Raw genomic sequence first — 16,383 nt, forward strand, 5'->3', positions numbered from 1 at the left:
TTTTAAAAAAAAAAAAATTGTTGGGCTATTTTTATTTGATTTAAGTACAAAAACTAAAAAGTAGTTTTTAAAAAGCCCAAAACGCACGAAATTTGGGCCGTTTAGAGCAGCTCAGTTCCCGCTTGCGCGTGAAACAAAATTTCCCACGTCAAAATCATGAATTTTATGTTTTTTTTTTTTTTTGTTTTTATTAGTCCTTATTACCTTTTTCCCTTTAATTTCCTACTGGGGAGCTAGAAGAGGGTTCCATTTTCGCTTTTATATTTCTCTTACAATTCGCTCCCTGAAAACACTCTCTTTGGCCGATCACTTTCTCACATTTTCTCGGCGATTTTCTCTCCCGTCAAACCCTTCCAATCTCCTCCTCGGTGATTCTAAATCCCTTTGATAGCCGGAGATTCTCTCTGTTCCTCTATCGATCTCTGTTGCACTCCTTCACTGGTACGCGAAACCGATCATTTTACTTGACCTTGTTACGCCTATTTGTGTCTCGATGTCTACAGTATTATGTATTGATCTCAGATCACAAGGCTGTCAACGCTAACGAGCTCGTCTTGTATCGTTCTATGTTTTCTGTTCGTTATTTAATATCATGTGAAATTCAATCGTTCTTCTGTTTGGTAGCTGGTAAAATAGAAGAGACATTAAAAACCGTATCTAATTCTTTTATTGTCCCGAAAGCGGAAAAAATGCGGTAAATAGTTCTGTCATTCTAGTTTGTAGGTGTTTAACATATTAGCGGTCCCTATTTTTGTATTGGATTTGGTTCGCTCTCTCTTTTCTTAGAGAACAAGCGGAGTTAGGAGAAATGTATTCTTTTGTGATCTGATGTATTTGTATTAGTTTTTATTGTTCATAGGCAGAACTAATTTTAAGAGTTCATGTGCTGCATAATACCACAGAAATAACCTCTTACTCTTGTTGGATTAGCGATAGGGATTAGCCATTTTGTGCATAAGCATTTTGTGATGCCCTAGTTAGTATAAGATATTGGTTGGTCTGCAACTACATGGCAGACAACAAAGATTGGGAAATTTTCTGGGATGGCAACAGTTGATTTTCTATGTCTGCTGTAAATTCTCATGTGGTTGTAACAAATTTTCCGTTTCATTGAGTAGCAAGGGAACAAGTATTATCCGGTCTTCTAAATTTTCTACTAAGGGGGACTATTTTATGAGGTTTTGTTAGATTGCTTGGTTTGATATTAGCAGGTTAGGTTGGTCATGATCTTAGTGGAATTAATTCTTCTGGAAACAAAATTTTATTTCCAGAAGGAAGTATGTCCACATTAAAAACAGTGCCCCTCTCCTATATGCACTGCAATTTTAATGTCTTATTTTTTCAGTGGCTTATGTCGAAGCAAATGTGTGTTCCATCACTGAATTATTTGGAAGGTCTTCTGCATTTCTTCTTTTATTTAGTTGAACAAAATTATGTATGATTGTATATATCTTCTCTATCTAGTAGACCTGATGATTTTTCTAAAGCAGACATTGTTACCTATTTGTCTAATTTCTGGAGGATGCCTGATCAAGTCATTTGAGCTCTTAACTGTCTTTGGTGCAGTGGTGTCCTGGAAGCTGGTTTAAATTTTCGGTCTGCATAAATGCCAGTTGCGAAGCTTAAGGCCTCTAATGCTACAGATGTGGTGAAATCGGAGGAGGGAAATGATTCTCTAGATACATTTATTAGACAAGCGATTGGAAAAGAGCCTTTTCTTTCTTTCTCTAGGGCTGGGGATAGCCCAGTCCAGTGGATTCAACTGTTGCATGCTTTAGATCAGCAAGGTATCATATTTTCTAGTGCTGTTGGGTCCAGAAATTGTTAGATTTTCCTAAGTTAAAGTGCAAAGTATCATTCCCAAAAAGAACAGAAAGTTTCATTTGTTAGTTGCTGCGGTTAACACTGAGGCTAAATATTGTATTTGCTCAGATCATTTCTTAGTTCAATGGCCAACCTAACAATTCCTTGCCAGTGGTTTGTGTCATGACAAGGAACAGGCCTAGTTTGATGTCAGGATTTGACTTATATTTTGTCTCATTACATCTTGCAGATCTCCCAGGTTGGCCTTTGCTGACTCCTTTGAAAGTGCAAATGCAAAAGTGTGACAAGTGTGCCCGAGAATTTTGCTCACCCATCAATTACAGAAGGCATATACGTGTGCACCATCGGTTGAAGAAGCTTGATAAGGTTTTTTTATTGTTTGCATATACGATTATTTAGTTTGTATCCTGCTATTTATTGTCGACTGTGTTTGGGTAGTTTCTTTTAGAACTGTGTTATCGTTGGTTCATGTCTAATGGCTTCTTTTTGTGTTTAGTAACTTAACAAAACTGTTTTCCTCCTAATTTATTGTCGACTGTGTTCCTGTAGTTTTTCTTGTAACTGTGTTATTGTTGGTTTATATCTTGTAGGATTGATCTAAAAGATGTTGTTTTACATCTTGTAGGATTCCATCAAAAATAGGGAACTCTTGGGAGCCTTTTGGGATAAAGTTCGTGTGATTTCCTTTTCTCTCTGGAGTTTAACACTTTCCTGTTCTCTTTCTATCTGGAGAAAGGCTTACTTATTGATAATATGCCCATTCTTATGTGTTATTTGCAGCTGTCTGTAGATGAGGCAAAGGATATTGTCTCATTCAAGAGTGTGGCATTGGAGGTAAATCTCTTCATTAATGGCATTGTTTTTATTGGCATAGTTCTTCATTTCGTTGAACATTTTAACAATGTTGTTGAATATCATATTATATTACTAGACCAGCAAAAAGACTAGGGATTATGTTCAATTAGCATCTATTGCTTTATCTTTTATTTTTGGAATTTTCATTTTCTTCATAACTCTCTTTTCTCCTTCTTAACTGCCTCTATAAGATTCTAGGAATGGTGTTTCTCCTGGAACAAACTTTTCTTTGTTACAAGTAGCCAGTAAATTTGGAATACCAGTTTCCTTTGGTTTATATTTCCCTAAATCTTTTAGTTCTCATATTATGGATTCATTGAGTGGATTATCCGTGTTGGGTTTCTAAGATCTAGTTGTCTAATCTGCTGCTATGTTGGTGTTTTCTAATACCTGATGGATGCTTTCTATCAGTAAGAGATGATGCAACATAAACACGAGACTAGTCTACTATTCTTCTTTACAATATAAATAATCCAATTTATCTTTCTCCTGATCTTCTTGTTTTGCAATCACTTGTTTCAAATGAATCTATTAGGATGTTCCAGGATCCTCAGTTGTGAAGGCGTTGACAACACTTATTAGGAAACCGGGATTTTGTGCTTTGCCACAAGTTTGTTTGAGGGCTGGATCTGTACTTTTGGTATGTGCTGTATTTATATGGGATTTCAGCACTGGTTGTCACACTTTTTTCCAGGGGATGACATATATCATGATTCTTTGCAGGATATTATCCAAGCTAGGCCATCCAGGTTTCCAATTTCATCCCAAGAATTATTCACTATTCTTGATGATGCAAGTGAAAAAACATTCCTATGTGGGGCAGCTGTTTCGATTCAAAAATATGTTTTTGATGGGGAAGCAGGAAAAATTGGTCTTGAGACAAAGAACTTGGTTGCTTGCACTAGCTTCCTTCTGGAACAGAGATTGGTACTTTTTCATCTCTTTCATTGTTGTCTCTTGAGGTTGCGCTACTTTTCTACTTAAATGATGTGATGAAATGAATCTTATGCAAACTCCCTCCCGGGGAACATTGCTACAGTGTGATTTATGCTAGTTTTTACCATTGATTATGATTGTCCAATATTTTTTATGATTGTCCAAGTTTTAACCATTGAAGTACTTTCACTTCAAGGTTAAAGCATGGCTTGCTGACAAGGATGCTGAAGCTCTGAGATGCCAGAAGATGCTAGTGGAGGAGGAGGAAGCTGCTCAGAGAAGGTACTTTGCATCATGGTCAGGAAAAACATGTTGCAGATTAAATGTTTATACAACTTCCTTGAAGTGAAAGTATGGCTATTTTCAAACTAAAACATGATAAGGACTAGAATTAGTAGGTTCTTGGCACATAATATTTACGAACCAAATCGTGAGTTTATTGGTACAATGCAAAGAAAACCATGACTGTAGTTCTAATTGTGTCTGTCACATAAATAGGAGTTACAACATGTTCATGGAAGAGTATGTGGGAAGAAAGCATGAATACATTTCTGTAATCACTAAATATGCTGAACTCTCTTTTGCTTAATTTTGTAATTTCCCTATTTATAACTTCTAAGCACATGATTAGTTGGATACTGCCATGATCTTAAACACTGGCTGCCATGGACATGATACTCCAGACATGAAATCTGACATGTTGCCCTTGCTTATAGCACTCATAATATGATTGATACCTCCGACCAATAATTTTTGTTCACCATTATTTATTTGGAAATCTAGTTGCTCATGGAAACAGATATCAGTGGCTTGGTTCTTTGTTTCTGTTCTTTTATTTTTAACTGATTTATCTCATGATTAGACAAGCTGAGCTCTTGGAAAGGAAAAAGCAGAAAAAACTCAGGCAGAAAGAACTGAAATCAAAAGATCAAAGAGATGGGGAGAAAGAAGACGTTAAAGATAGTGTTAATATTAGTGATGCATCTGAGGCACAGCTACTGGCAGAAACATCCTGCCCTTTAGCCGCATTTGATTTTGATACTCTGGAACGAGATATGGTGCCAGCTGAAAATTCCTCAACTCTTGAACTAGTCAAAGGTTTGAACACTAAAGAAGATGTGAACCATGAAAGTCAGACAGGGTTTGCCAGTTGTGCTTATACCGATCCAAGCGGTGGTCCTGCTGCAGAGCGACGAATGGTGCAAGGAGGTGGTCGTCGACATATGGTTGTTGCTCGATGGCAGGTTCCCCCAAAATCACAACGGGGTATGCCCCATGGTTTCCATGCTAATCTTAGTTCTCATGCATCAAAACTCGGGGCCTCGCAAAAGCATGGTCTCAACAAAGATTTAAGGCCTCTACAATTAGTTAACGGTAATAAAGTATGGAGCAGAAAAAATAAACTGGAAAATGATGGGGGGAGCATAAAGCCTAGAACACAGGATGAAACAGTAAACCAACCAGACCAAGGCAAGAATTGTGAGGTTTTGATTGGTTCTATATCTGTAGCCTTAGGAAACTGCTGTCCCCAAGAACACAATAATCTGGCTGAAGGCCGAAATGGTTGCCTTGCAGAGCCTGAAGTACCTAAGAGAAACATCCATGAGAAACCTAGCAAAAATGATGCCCTCCACCATTATGGCACAAACCGGGCAGCAGTTAAGCTATGGAGACCAGTGAGCCGGCATGGGAACAAAGTTTCAATACCAAATGGCGGTAGAGAACTTGAAGCGAATGAGGGCGCTGGAAGGAGCAGAGATGCAAATGAAACCTTGTCTGGTGAAAGCTGTAAAAGATTATGTGCAACAGAAAATAATGATAATAGGAGTGAACACACTGCATCACTTCTCCAGCAAGCTGTGCTTCCGGGAAGCATGCCTTTCAACAGCCATGATGCCAAAGCATTTCTTTCACTAAGTAAAGTCTTTGCTCCCATATATTTTAATTTATCATCTAACTTTACACTGACATTGCTGAATTGTTTTATTAATGGACCTAATTCAGGGTGGAAAGAGGCTATTGCAGCTGAACATGTGAAGTTAGTCCTGTCCCCAGAAGCTGAACCTCTTGGAAATGCAGAGGATCAAAATGACTATAAAGCAGCAGTACTCCAGTCATCAGATTTTCATAAATGTACCGTTGTCGGCAACGCAGAGAACTGGCCGGTTAATTCAGTGGCCATTGCGTCTTCAAATGGAGGAACTAAGCCCAAGTTCAGACCAAAGCCTGAAAAAGGTGCTAAGATAAAGTACATTCCTAAACAGAGAACCTTAACCTAATAAGAAAGAAGACAGATGGGCTTTTATTTTGTTATACAGATATGCACAGTTTAGCCAACCGTCAGTATATTCTTAGCAGAGGTTCCAGTTTTACAAGTGGTCTTCTGTCAGAAAATCGAAAAAAGATTTTGCTCGAATCTTTTATAAATTCCATCATTTTTAAGGTTTCATAGGAGATTGATTAGTCCTTTTTTTTTTATAAATTTTTTCTTGGACTAAATTATGGAATTTTCTGTAATAAATTTTGTTCTAGCGACTGCAAAGGTCCTTTTTCTTTGTTATACTGGATCGGGGTTCTTTTTCTTGTCCGCACAAGATTCGTGCTACGAAATGCAGAGTCAAATGCCTTTTGCCTCTTTCTTTCATGAGGATGTCCGCTACAGAATCCGTATGAGGATAACAATGGCTCTTCCTTCGTTCTTTCATTCTTATTATTATTTTCCTTGAGCTTCTTACAGGTAGGGTGTTTAGAGAAAATACAGCTTGAATGCTGAGAAATGTGAATAATAATAGTCTTGATTCTTTTGACTTAATTGCCATGTTCTCAGATTTGTGCTTCTCGTGTGTATTTATGCATCACCTTGCAGATTTGGCTCTATTCTCTGTTGTCTGGAGAACTGCATTAAATTTTGGAGTCTGTCGTTTTCAAAATAGTTTTCTGGAATATTGAATTCTAAACTGTAATTTTTATAGCTGTTTTCTGAATATCAACATTTCAAAGGTTAACGACAATTGGTATATCACCCATACTTCCTCTCAATAATTGTCTCAGCCATGGTCCTAAATTGTACAGAGACTTTTGTCCCAGCAGTAAATTTCCCGAAGAGTTTCTACTGCCACCCGATGTCCCCCGAGTGGACTGTCACACTGTTGTTGCTGCATAATAGCCTTGGAAATTGTTATGCAAATTAATAAATGACCTCTAAAATTTTGCATTTATTGTATATTAACTCTTATATTTTTTTTTATATAAATTTTATTAATGTATAATTGATGTATGATAATAGCAATAATATAAAATAAAAATTATTATAATTTAATTACTTAATATTTTTTATTTACTAACTCGTTCATTATTTTTTAATAAAAGAATTTGAAGAGGTAAATAATACATAAAAGAAAAACTAAAATATATATACATATTTAAATTGTTCTGGCACACAGCAATTTCCACCCACTGAAACTTCGCAGTTCGCAGTTTATCCCAGGAATAAATTTAAACCCGAGTCAAACGGCTTGACGATTGCACACGTTAAATATTGACGTCAGAAAGATAACATATGGCCCACGCAACCCATACCTCGTACCACAGACAGCCACGTCCTCCTCTTAACCCCCTCAAAAACGGCCACGTGGCAACACTCGTCACCCTATATTCAACCCTCAGATTTCACCCCCCATCTCTTCTTCCTCTCCTCCACAAATTAAACTGCTCTCTCTCCTCTCACCCTCTGAAAAGATTTTCTCCAGAAATTCACAGTCCACCCACTGATTTAAGAAACCCTTTTTTTCCATTATTCTGAAACTTACTTCTCTTTCTTTAAAGACCCCCCAACGGAAAAAAAATGTCTGGCGGTGTTGGTCCAACATACAACGACATATCACTCCCCAAAGAGATTCAAGAACAAGAGCATGGAGATGACGACCTTCAAACTACAGTACCCAAAAGAAACGAAACAAGCTCTGGTAAACCTCCACGTAAAAAAGCCGGTTTCCTCACCTTCCGCCAACTCAACTCACTCGCCGTCATGATCATCCTCGCTTCCAGCGGCATGGTCAGCCTCGAGGACTTTGCCTTCGTCGTCTTCTCCTTCATCTACATGTACTTCATCTCCATTGTCGCCTTCCCCGATGCCAGACCGCTACACGAATCCCGAGTCATCCCTCACACGAAGATGTTCCGCTTATACATGTTGACAGCCGGCGTAATCGGGCTTCTTCTTCCTGTGGCGTACATCTTGCATGGGATATTTGAAGGTGACAAAGAAGGGATTAAAGCAGCGGCGCCTCATTTGTTTCTGCTCGCGAGTCAGGTTTTCATGGAGGGGGTGGCTTTCACCGACAGGTTTTCGCTACCCATACAGGTATTTGTGCCTGTGTTTTACAATTCGAGGAGGATCTTCACCATTGCTGAGTGGTTGAGGAGCGAGTTCTCCAAGGTTGGAGAAGAACACGCGGTGTCTGCTATGAGGGTTAATGTGGGAAGAGGGCTTGCTGTGGCAAATATGGTGCTCTGGTGCTATAATCTTTTTGGGTTCTTGTTACCTGTTTTCCTTCCTAGAGCATTCAAGAAGTATTACTCTGCTACTAAGGTTAATTGAAGAAAGGAAGTAGTACATAGATGGTTTGTCGTCTCAGTTTTACTTGAACAATGTATTTTGATTCTTCTTCTCCTTCCCTGGCAGATGGTGGAAAATCGATGCTGCTGGTTTATGTCATATTTTATTACAGCATATTCTCTCTCTCTCTCTCTCTCTCTCTCAAGCTCTCATTCTCTCTCTCACCTCTGCTGTCTGAAACTTGTACTTTCTTGATCTAATCAAATGAATATATTGAGAGGCTAGCTGTTTTACATTCTCTCTCTCCCTCTGTATATATATATCTATATAGAGTAGAAAATCTAAACTTGTAAACAAAATCTGCAGAAGTTTCAATTAGAAAAAATAAAATTAAAAGTAAAAACTAAAAAAATCGTAAGAAAAAAACTGACGACTTCATATAAAATAACAAAAACAAAGTCATAGATCATTGGGTTTCAATTACAATAAAAATGAAAACAACTAAAATAAATCAAATAATCAGTTCATACAGTAATTACGACAGCAAAATATAGACATGGTACCTGCATACTTTACATTAATGGTTGAGACCAACTATAATTAATAGTCATCTCCTAGCCTCCTCGCATTGGATTTCAATCCATGCTGGTAACATTCAACTTTTAAACCTAATGATGGAAACTAAAAAAACAAATCATTTCACGAGCTCAGGCTGACTTAGTTCAGTGGCAAATAGATACTGCCCCTAGTCTGGTTTTCCTCATCATGAATTCTCCTGGGTTGACGCGGGGGGGAAAACAAAAAAGAGGGGGGCCGCCTTTCGCCACTGCCAGAAAGTATGCAAGTTTCGAGATAGAACATACAAGTTATGGACATTGGGACCAGAAGGTTACAGGGAAAATATTCAAAGATCAGAAGTTTATTTTCTTACAGTAAACTAGCATGCCAACCAGGAACGATGACACAAAAACAACTATGAAAACAAGGTCAAGAAGGATGCAGATTTCAGCAAAATCTTTCATTTGCATTTTGTTTTTTCCAACTTTTTCAAACAAAAGACCAGCCTGGAACTATATTTGCATTTTGGCGACAGAAACACTCAAGAGTATATGTACTCACATACAGATACAGTTGACACCAAAAAGAATGGCAGCTGTATTAGAAACTGACAGCAGCAGACTTGACGCGGGTAATGGATCTAGCCAGTAAAGTTGCTGAAAATTCTGCAAAAAAAGAAAAAAAAAAAAAAACTTCCATCCTTGGATTGTCATGCTCGGTCCAAACCTGTTATGCATCAATAGATGCATTAGTTATCCACCTAAGCAAGAGTTACCCATGCATGTACTCAAACGAAACTGCAAATGGGTCATTTGGGAATATTTTGAACTTCCCAAATGGAAAACCCCAAACATGAAGAAACTAATAGGATCTATAGTTGCATACTTGTAAACCTATGTACAGAATGGCTGTCATTGACGGATATGGGTACAAGCCTTCTTTCATGGCCTAAAGACAAAATCTCTTGCATCCTCTCCGGCCAGTCAGAATTCAATCTCCGAGCAAAGTCCTCCACCTCCCTATATTAGAAATGATTATAAAAGTTTCAGTGAGTTAATGCCTCATTATAAGCACGTGCCCTACATGGCAATACAATATCAATAGAAAATTGGTATTTGTGTTTTGAAAGAAGAAAATAGATAATAATTGTTTGCCATCCAGAGAGTATCATAAGGAAAACGAATAGTGAACTGCAGCATATTTAACATGGAAACAAAAAAAAGATAACTCCCCCTTGGAAGGAAAGAAGGTAACAAAACTGGTATTCTTTCTCCATGAATTATTATCTCCTAAATCAACAATTCTAAAAGAAACAGAATTTCCTGTAACACCAAAACATTCAGTTACTGAGGAAAAAAAAGGGATAGGGTGAGGTAGCTGCAATCAATTCAAATGTTTATTCAATTACTCCAACATGTTCACATTCAGACCTAATTATGAGTAGTTAAACAAATAAAATATAATCTTCATTGCTTAACCACTTAAATCTCAGTAAGGAACCTTCATTAAATAAATAGCATGTCAAAGAGACATGTGGAGATAAGATTATAAAAGCACAAGAAGATGTTGAAAATTTTTAGGTTAGTTCCAACATTTTTTGGACTTGTGGAAGTAAGACTGACATCTAAACCAGGGAGTAAAAATTCTTAATGCATTGTTTCTGTTGGTCTTGAATAGGGTTGAGACCATCAGTTATTATACCAACCACATACATCTATACCTTTATTTCAGTCAGTGCAAGTTTAACTAATGAACAAGACATGTATTTGTTGATAAGAAACAAAAATGACAAAACAAAACATGCCCGAGAAAGAAAACCAAAGATATTACTGAAAGGAAAAAAATTCTGTCATTTGTATCCCTTATTTACAGAAATAGAGAGTTGATGCAAACTGATCACTATGAATATTACAATGAATATCATTGTTGTTATTTTGCCCAACTTCAAATGATTCAACAGGTGATGGAAGAAATTCCAAGGAGGCACCTATGAGATTTAAAAATCTGATGTTTTGATATAAAAAGGGATCCAAAAAGGAAATATTTTTTTAACAGTGATTCATTATCTTTTTAAAACAAAATCCTGTTTTATGGTTGCCAAAACAATTATTTAATATGAAAGCTGACAGCCAATAAGGGAGGGTGCAAAATTTTCCTATAGGTGATAAAAAGTCATTTTCCTTGGAAATGAATAACTGCTTGCCATGTTATTAATTTGCAAATTTTCCTTAGCTAGATTCTTAGGCCCATTTCAAGAAGCACATAGCCAAGCCATGTTAGGGGAGGAATCCTAATAGCAACCAATTGGGATCAAAATTAGCTACACAAACAAAATTGGCTGATGTATGGTGATACTCAAGTAGTACAGCTTCCATTATGGGAGAAGTTGATTTTCATGATATTTGATACACAGAAGTAAAAGATTTCAATTTCTTTTCTAGCTAGGAAAGAGTTATATGAAATCATATGGATGTTTGTCCCTACTTTTACTCTTTTACAAGGGATCACAACATGCACTAATAACTGTATAAGTATAATCAAATAAACAAAACTAATTAGGTTGCAAATTTATTACTTTAATTGCAATAGTCAACCATCTCTATCAACATGTCCATAAAAAGTTAAGTTTCAACTCATTATTTTAATTCAATAGCTAAACATCTCTGTCTAACCTGTCCAGCTCCTCCTTCATTGCAGGATCTAAATCATCATCGATATCACCATCATCGAACTCAAGCTTAGGTGAAAAGGTAGCAGCTGTAGAGCCTTGAACCTTTGAAGTTTTACTGGGGGAAGACATTGATATATCATTAAGCTCACCCTTGGTGCCAGAAGAAGGGTGACCATCCACCTCCTAAATCGTCAAAAGATTTCGCTATAAGTAATGCCTATTTTGTGCCAATAAAAAGATAATCAAGATAGAGAAACAATGACCACAACCACTGATAGAAAAACAGAGACAAGTGGAAAGGCAATGCACGCAAAAGACACGGATGCACCCAGACAACCAGCCCTGTCCTTGCCTCCCCGTTAGCGTTAAGGTATGTGGTTCAACCAATTTATCAACTGAGTGGTGACATTGTGATAACAAAAAAAAAAGAAAAAGATATATGCATAGATACACACATATGCGGAGAGGGAGAAAGGAAAACCTTATAACTTGTGCTCGAATTGTTCAAAGAATCCTTAGATTGATCCTTTTTTCTTCGATTTTTCTTCTTACTTTTAGTAGTTCTTACTCCCTTTGAATCTGCAATGCAGAAGAAGTTACATTCAGTAATATTACTCGATAGAAACACAAGCTATTTAAACAAAAATACTCTCAAATACTTTTTGAGAAAAATAAATACACTCAAATACTTTGACAAGTAAATAACATATTGAAACCGTATGAAAATCTTGAGATGATCACCTCTAGAGAAGAGGCCATGATATAGGAGTCAATCAATGCAACTTTCTTCATTAAATCAAAAAGGGTTAACCTCAGTGTTGCTTCTTAGACAATATTGATTTTGTCTCTAAAAAGCGAGGTTGATATTTTATCTCAATTGTCAACCACTCACATAATGCTTTTATTCTTTAGCACCAAAAGACACATGCAAAATAGAAAAGCCTACAAAATTGATAACTTAATGACAACAGAGTCAAATTTAAATTTTTAGCTTCATAAGCTGTCAGTTAAATAGCATTTTCAAGGCCATAGGTATTGAAAATGTTTCAGAAGCCTACCTCCTTCTTCTCCATTTATGAACGATAAGAGATCATCAACTGAACGCTCATCCACACGATCCTCCTCAATCTCAATATTCTGAGACTTAAAAGAACAGTCTTTCATCAATGAAAAATTTTGAATGCTTTCAAGAATGCAATATCTATTCAGTCCATTTACTTTTAAACATTCAGAATTATATGCATCAGAAGAAATGAAAGAAAGAGAAAATTTTCATATTAAATTAAGTATCAATGAAGAAAAAGTAAAAGTCACCACCTTCAGCTTCTGCCTCTCTTTCAATTCTTTTCTTTTCCTTGCATATAACCGATTCAGAAGCCTGATACGTGGATCATCAGCTATGTTTCTAAGGGGTTCCAACTTCTCTTCCTGGGATGACCAAATCTACATGAAGAACAACAAATGCATACAAAAAACTAAACACACTGACTTCCTGCTAGCCACACACACCTCCGTAAGGTCATCAGGTAAATTAAACATTTCCCTTATCTCTTCAGGACTTTTTCCTTCAATTATTCGCGCAAGTGCACGGCTGGTGAGATCAACTAAAGGCTTCAATTGGAGGCTGTCGGCAGCAGATGTCAACTCGCACAACCTTTTTGTATCCAGTCGTACAAACTTCTCATCAAAAGTTTTACGCTCCTATAAGGAACCACAAGTGAAACTTAAATTAGAAAACGCATATATCCGACTTTCGTAACAGGTAGCCTATGTCACCTAATTCAAATTCTAATCCTAACGTCATCAACAACATTTTAAAATATCGCAAACGGGACAAAGAGCACATGTAAATAAAATCCTTTACAACCTCTTTGACACTTTTGTAAGCAGCAGTTTTTGCATTCTTTAGTTAACTCAAAGTTTACTGCAAGTATATATATCTGCATCTAGATAGAACAGACCTTGTTAGAGCGGCCTGGTGCAAGATGGAACCGACAGTAATCAAATATTAATCCAAGGATAGCAGGAGTAACTCGCTGTGGAAGTGATATTGCATAGTTTTTGGAAGATCCCATTCCTGTTCGAAGAATTTCTTGGCATATCATCGGGCAAAACATAGCAACCTCCTCTTCCACTTGTTGGATTGAACAATCAGCAGTTTGAAGCCAGATGAAAGATTTCATCTTGACATACAAAACCAAGTAAATAGAAAGTAAGAGAAGCTTGTAGAGGCAACAAATGAGTGAGATGCATAGAGCATTCATGCGTGTTATAAGGAAACACGTATGCAAATAAAAACAAATCCTCTTAATGGGTTTGCTAATTAAAATTATATTAGTTTATATTCACTGGGAGATGAATACTTATAAAGCAACAACAAATGATATCAACATTATGGGAAAAAACTAAAATAATTACATACCTTGGGTTCCACCACTGCCTTAGCACCTTCTGAATTTGGTAATGAGACCATAAGTTAAGAACTTGTAAAGATCCAAAATTCCACCTCTGTGTCAAAAAAAAAATGAATCAACAGAATAAAGGAAAGATTCGTTCTTCAATAATTAACTTCCTTAGGCAAATACAAAACTCTTCACAATTTCATGAACAATCCTGCTAAGGCAGCATATATCCTTGGGAGAGAAGGCATGAAAAAATTGATAAGTATTCACAGGAATTAATCTGAAATCTGAGAAGGTAATCCCATAATGTGTAAACATGTAAAAAGAGAACCTTGTTAGATTTTATCCTGGCCAATTAGATAATCAATGGTCCTTCCCTCCAAATCCACCCACCTATTTAATAATATTAATAACAATAGTATAGAAAAGCAACTAAACTTTATACTATATTTTAAAAGAACCATACTTCAAGATTCATCAGTCAAAACCGCATAAGAAAGTAAAACATTTTGACAAAAATAGAAGACATTCATATTAGATTATTGAAGATTTCTTATGAAGAAAAACTGAAAGCATGAATCAAATTTGGGGCTTTGTTCACTTTCATCTGAGCTAATGCGGTTATGCTAACTTCACAACCCACTAGCAACCCCCCGCCCGTCACTGGAATATGTTTATCAATAACCCTCTTTCAAACTTGGTCTTTAAAAAAAACCTAATTTTCCTTAACATTTCTCGAGCAATTCTGCCTTAAATTACCGAAAAATAAAATTCCAAATAATAAAGTTCCCTAACCTTCAAAATTAAACCGGAATTCATATCAAGCTCAGTTTTTTTTTTTTTTGACATTGATAAACAGCTCAAATGAATTACACTAGCTCGACATTAAGGAAATGAAAACTAATGAAGAACCCAAAGAATCCGATCAAAACAAGGTTAGACGTCGAAAAGTAATCCCATTGACGCCAGTCAATTGGTTGACTGAGTCCTAAAAGCTTTCAGTATACACACACGTCCTTTTACGTGAAAATGAAACGCCAGAGAATGCTATCCTATGACATACCTTAAATAATAGCCTACAACGCAAGACGATAGTGATGATTGAGTGCAAATGGAGAAGATGAAATTATTTTAGGGTTTTATGGCGAAGAACAAATTTTGATTTGTTCTCATAGTTTTGGCTCTCTGTGGGCCAGTATGAATTTGAGAGCTGCTGTACTCCTCACGTGCGAGTCTATCAGGCGAAACCGCCATCTCACGTGGCGGTTCGCGAGGAAAATCGGTTCGAGTCATTATACTCTCATACCTATACGCAAAGTGTTCTGATTTATATATATATATATATATATATATATATATATCAGATAAATAATGTATATATATATATCAGATAAATAATATTTCTCTTGTCTTTTAGTGCGCCATTAAAAGATAACACACTATTTTTGTACAAATAGAAATGTATTATTTGACACGACCATATATAATATACTATTATTTTTATTATATATATATATATATATGATATTCTCGTACCCATATTATATTATAATTTTTTATATATAAATAGTAAATTAAATATATTTTATATCATTTCAAATTTCAAAAAAAAAAATTACTTTTAGTAATACAATTTCAAACTTACATATAATGCTTACAAGTCATTTCGAGAATATAAAAAATTGATGTTAAAATTTGAACCCATTATAATTATTTCATTTAAATTAATTTAATTACAAACATAATATTTATTTATTTATTAAAATTAATTTATTTACTGCTACTTCATAAATTTAAATTTTAATGCTTAAAAATAAATTTTTTTTAAATAAAATATTATAATATTATATTTTTAACTCATCGTAACTACTTAATTAAAAAAATATAATATTTATTTTACTCATAAACGTAATTGATTCTCTAAATTTTAATTTAATTTAATTACTGTTGTCGTACTAATATATTGATAAAATAAGTTATCAATTTTATTGAATTAAGTGTTTTACGTTAATAGCACAAATAATACATTATATATATGTATATATCGGTGAGAATTCATTAATTAGCCCTAACAAAGGATATCTATATATATATGTATGTACTTATAAAATGAGAAGAAGTATATGAGTCTCAAATTTGAAACTTGAAAGTAGACGGTTGTTAGATGGGAGTCTATGTTAATGTCCTTCAAGTTTCAAACGTTAATGTCTACGGTTGGTCGTTATTTGTTAATACAGGTAATTGTTTCGTCATTAATGATAATAAATAATAATATTAATTAATTCGGATATTTCACATGAAATGTTTTATTTTTTATTTTTTTTAAAAAAATAATTTAATAAAATAAATAAAATAATAATAATAAATTATTTAATATTTAATGAAAATAATTATAAAAGTAATGTTATTTTTTTAAAAAAAATAGAGAAATTAGTGAAAATTAATTTTGAAATTTCAATTATATGTTTTTTTTTTTAATAAAACCATATAAAAAACAGATTTTTAAAGCAGTTAACTTTTTTATTCTGTTTGATAAATAAAAAAAAATGTGATTTTTAAGCTCAAAAAGCAAAAGCTGA

At 35.2% G+C, this 16,383-nt stretch overlaps 3 protein-coding genes across 4 annotated transcripts; 2 read left to right on the forward strand and 1 right to left on the reverse strand.

Annotated features, from left to right (window-relative positions):
• Positions 1–216: 216 nt before the first annotated feature.
• Positions 217–6,427, forward strand: LOC110810369 (C2H2-like zinc finger protein). Its single transcript, XM_022036527.2, has 10 exons — positions 217–441; positions 1,567–1,787; positions 2,054–2,190; positions 2,450–2,494; positions 2,605–2,658; positions 3,215–3,319; positions 3,403–3,606; positions 3,812–3,897; positions 4,478–5,532; positions 5,620–6,427. The coding sequence occupies exons 2-10, from the start codon at positions 1,607–1,609 to the stop codon at positions 5,892–5,894; spliced, it is 2,142 nt and encodes a 713-aa protein (XP_021892219.1). The 5' UTR covers positions 217–441; positions 1,567–1,606; the 3' UTR covers positions 5,895–6,427.
• An 870-nt stretch (positions 6,428–7,297) lies between these two features.
• On the forward strand, positions 7,298–8,468 carry LOC110810372 (uncharacterized). Its single transcript, XM_022036529.2, has one exon. The coding sequence runs from the start codon at positions 7,460–7,462 to the stop codon at positions 8,213–8,215; it is 756 nt and encodes a 251-aa protein (XP_021892221.1). The 5' UTR covers positions 7,298–7,459; the 3' UTR covers positions 8,216–8,468.
• Positions 8,469–8,653: 185 nt separating this feature from the next.
• LOC110810370 (SKP1-like protein 21) lies at positions 8,654–15,019 on the reverse strand. 2 transcript variants are annotated; one of them, XM_088211159.1, is made up of 10 exons: positions 14,868–15,019; positions 13,825–13,910; positions 13,364–13,585; positions 12,912–13,103; positions 12,720–12,830; positions 12,461–12,545; positions 11,884–11,981; positions 11,404–11,585; positions 9,617–9,750; positions 8,654–9,457 (listed from the first exon to the last, which is right to left on the reverse strand). In XM_088211159.1, exons 2-10 carry the CDS (start codon positions 13,873–13,875, stop codon positions 9,441–9,443), a joined length of 1,092 nt encoding a protein of 363 aa, XP_088067285.1. In that variant the 5' UTR covers positions 13,876–13,910; positions 14,868–15,019; the 3' UTR covers positions 8,654–9,440. The 2 variants fall into 2 exon arrangements, with proteins under 2 accessions (XP_088067285.1, XP_088067286.1); XM_088211160.1 differs by having other exon boundaries at positions 12,461–12,539; positions 14,868–15,018.
• Positions 15,020–16,383: the final 1,364 nt, after the last annotated feature.

This window comes from Carica papaya, chromosome 9, assembly GCF_054855325.1.
Source record: "Carica papaya isolate Zhongbai chromosome 9, ASM5485532v1, whole genome shotgun sequence".
Classification (NCBI taxonomy): Eukaryota; Viridiplantae; Streptophyta; class Magnoliopsida; order Brassicales; family Caricaceae; genus Carica; species Carica papaya.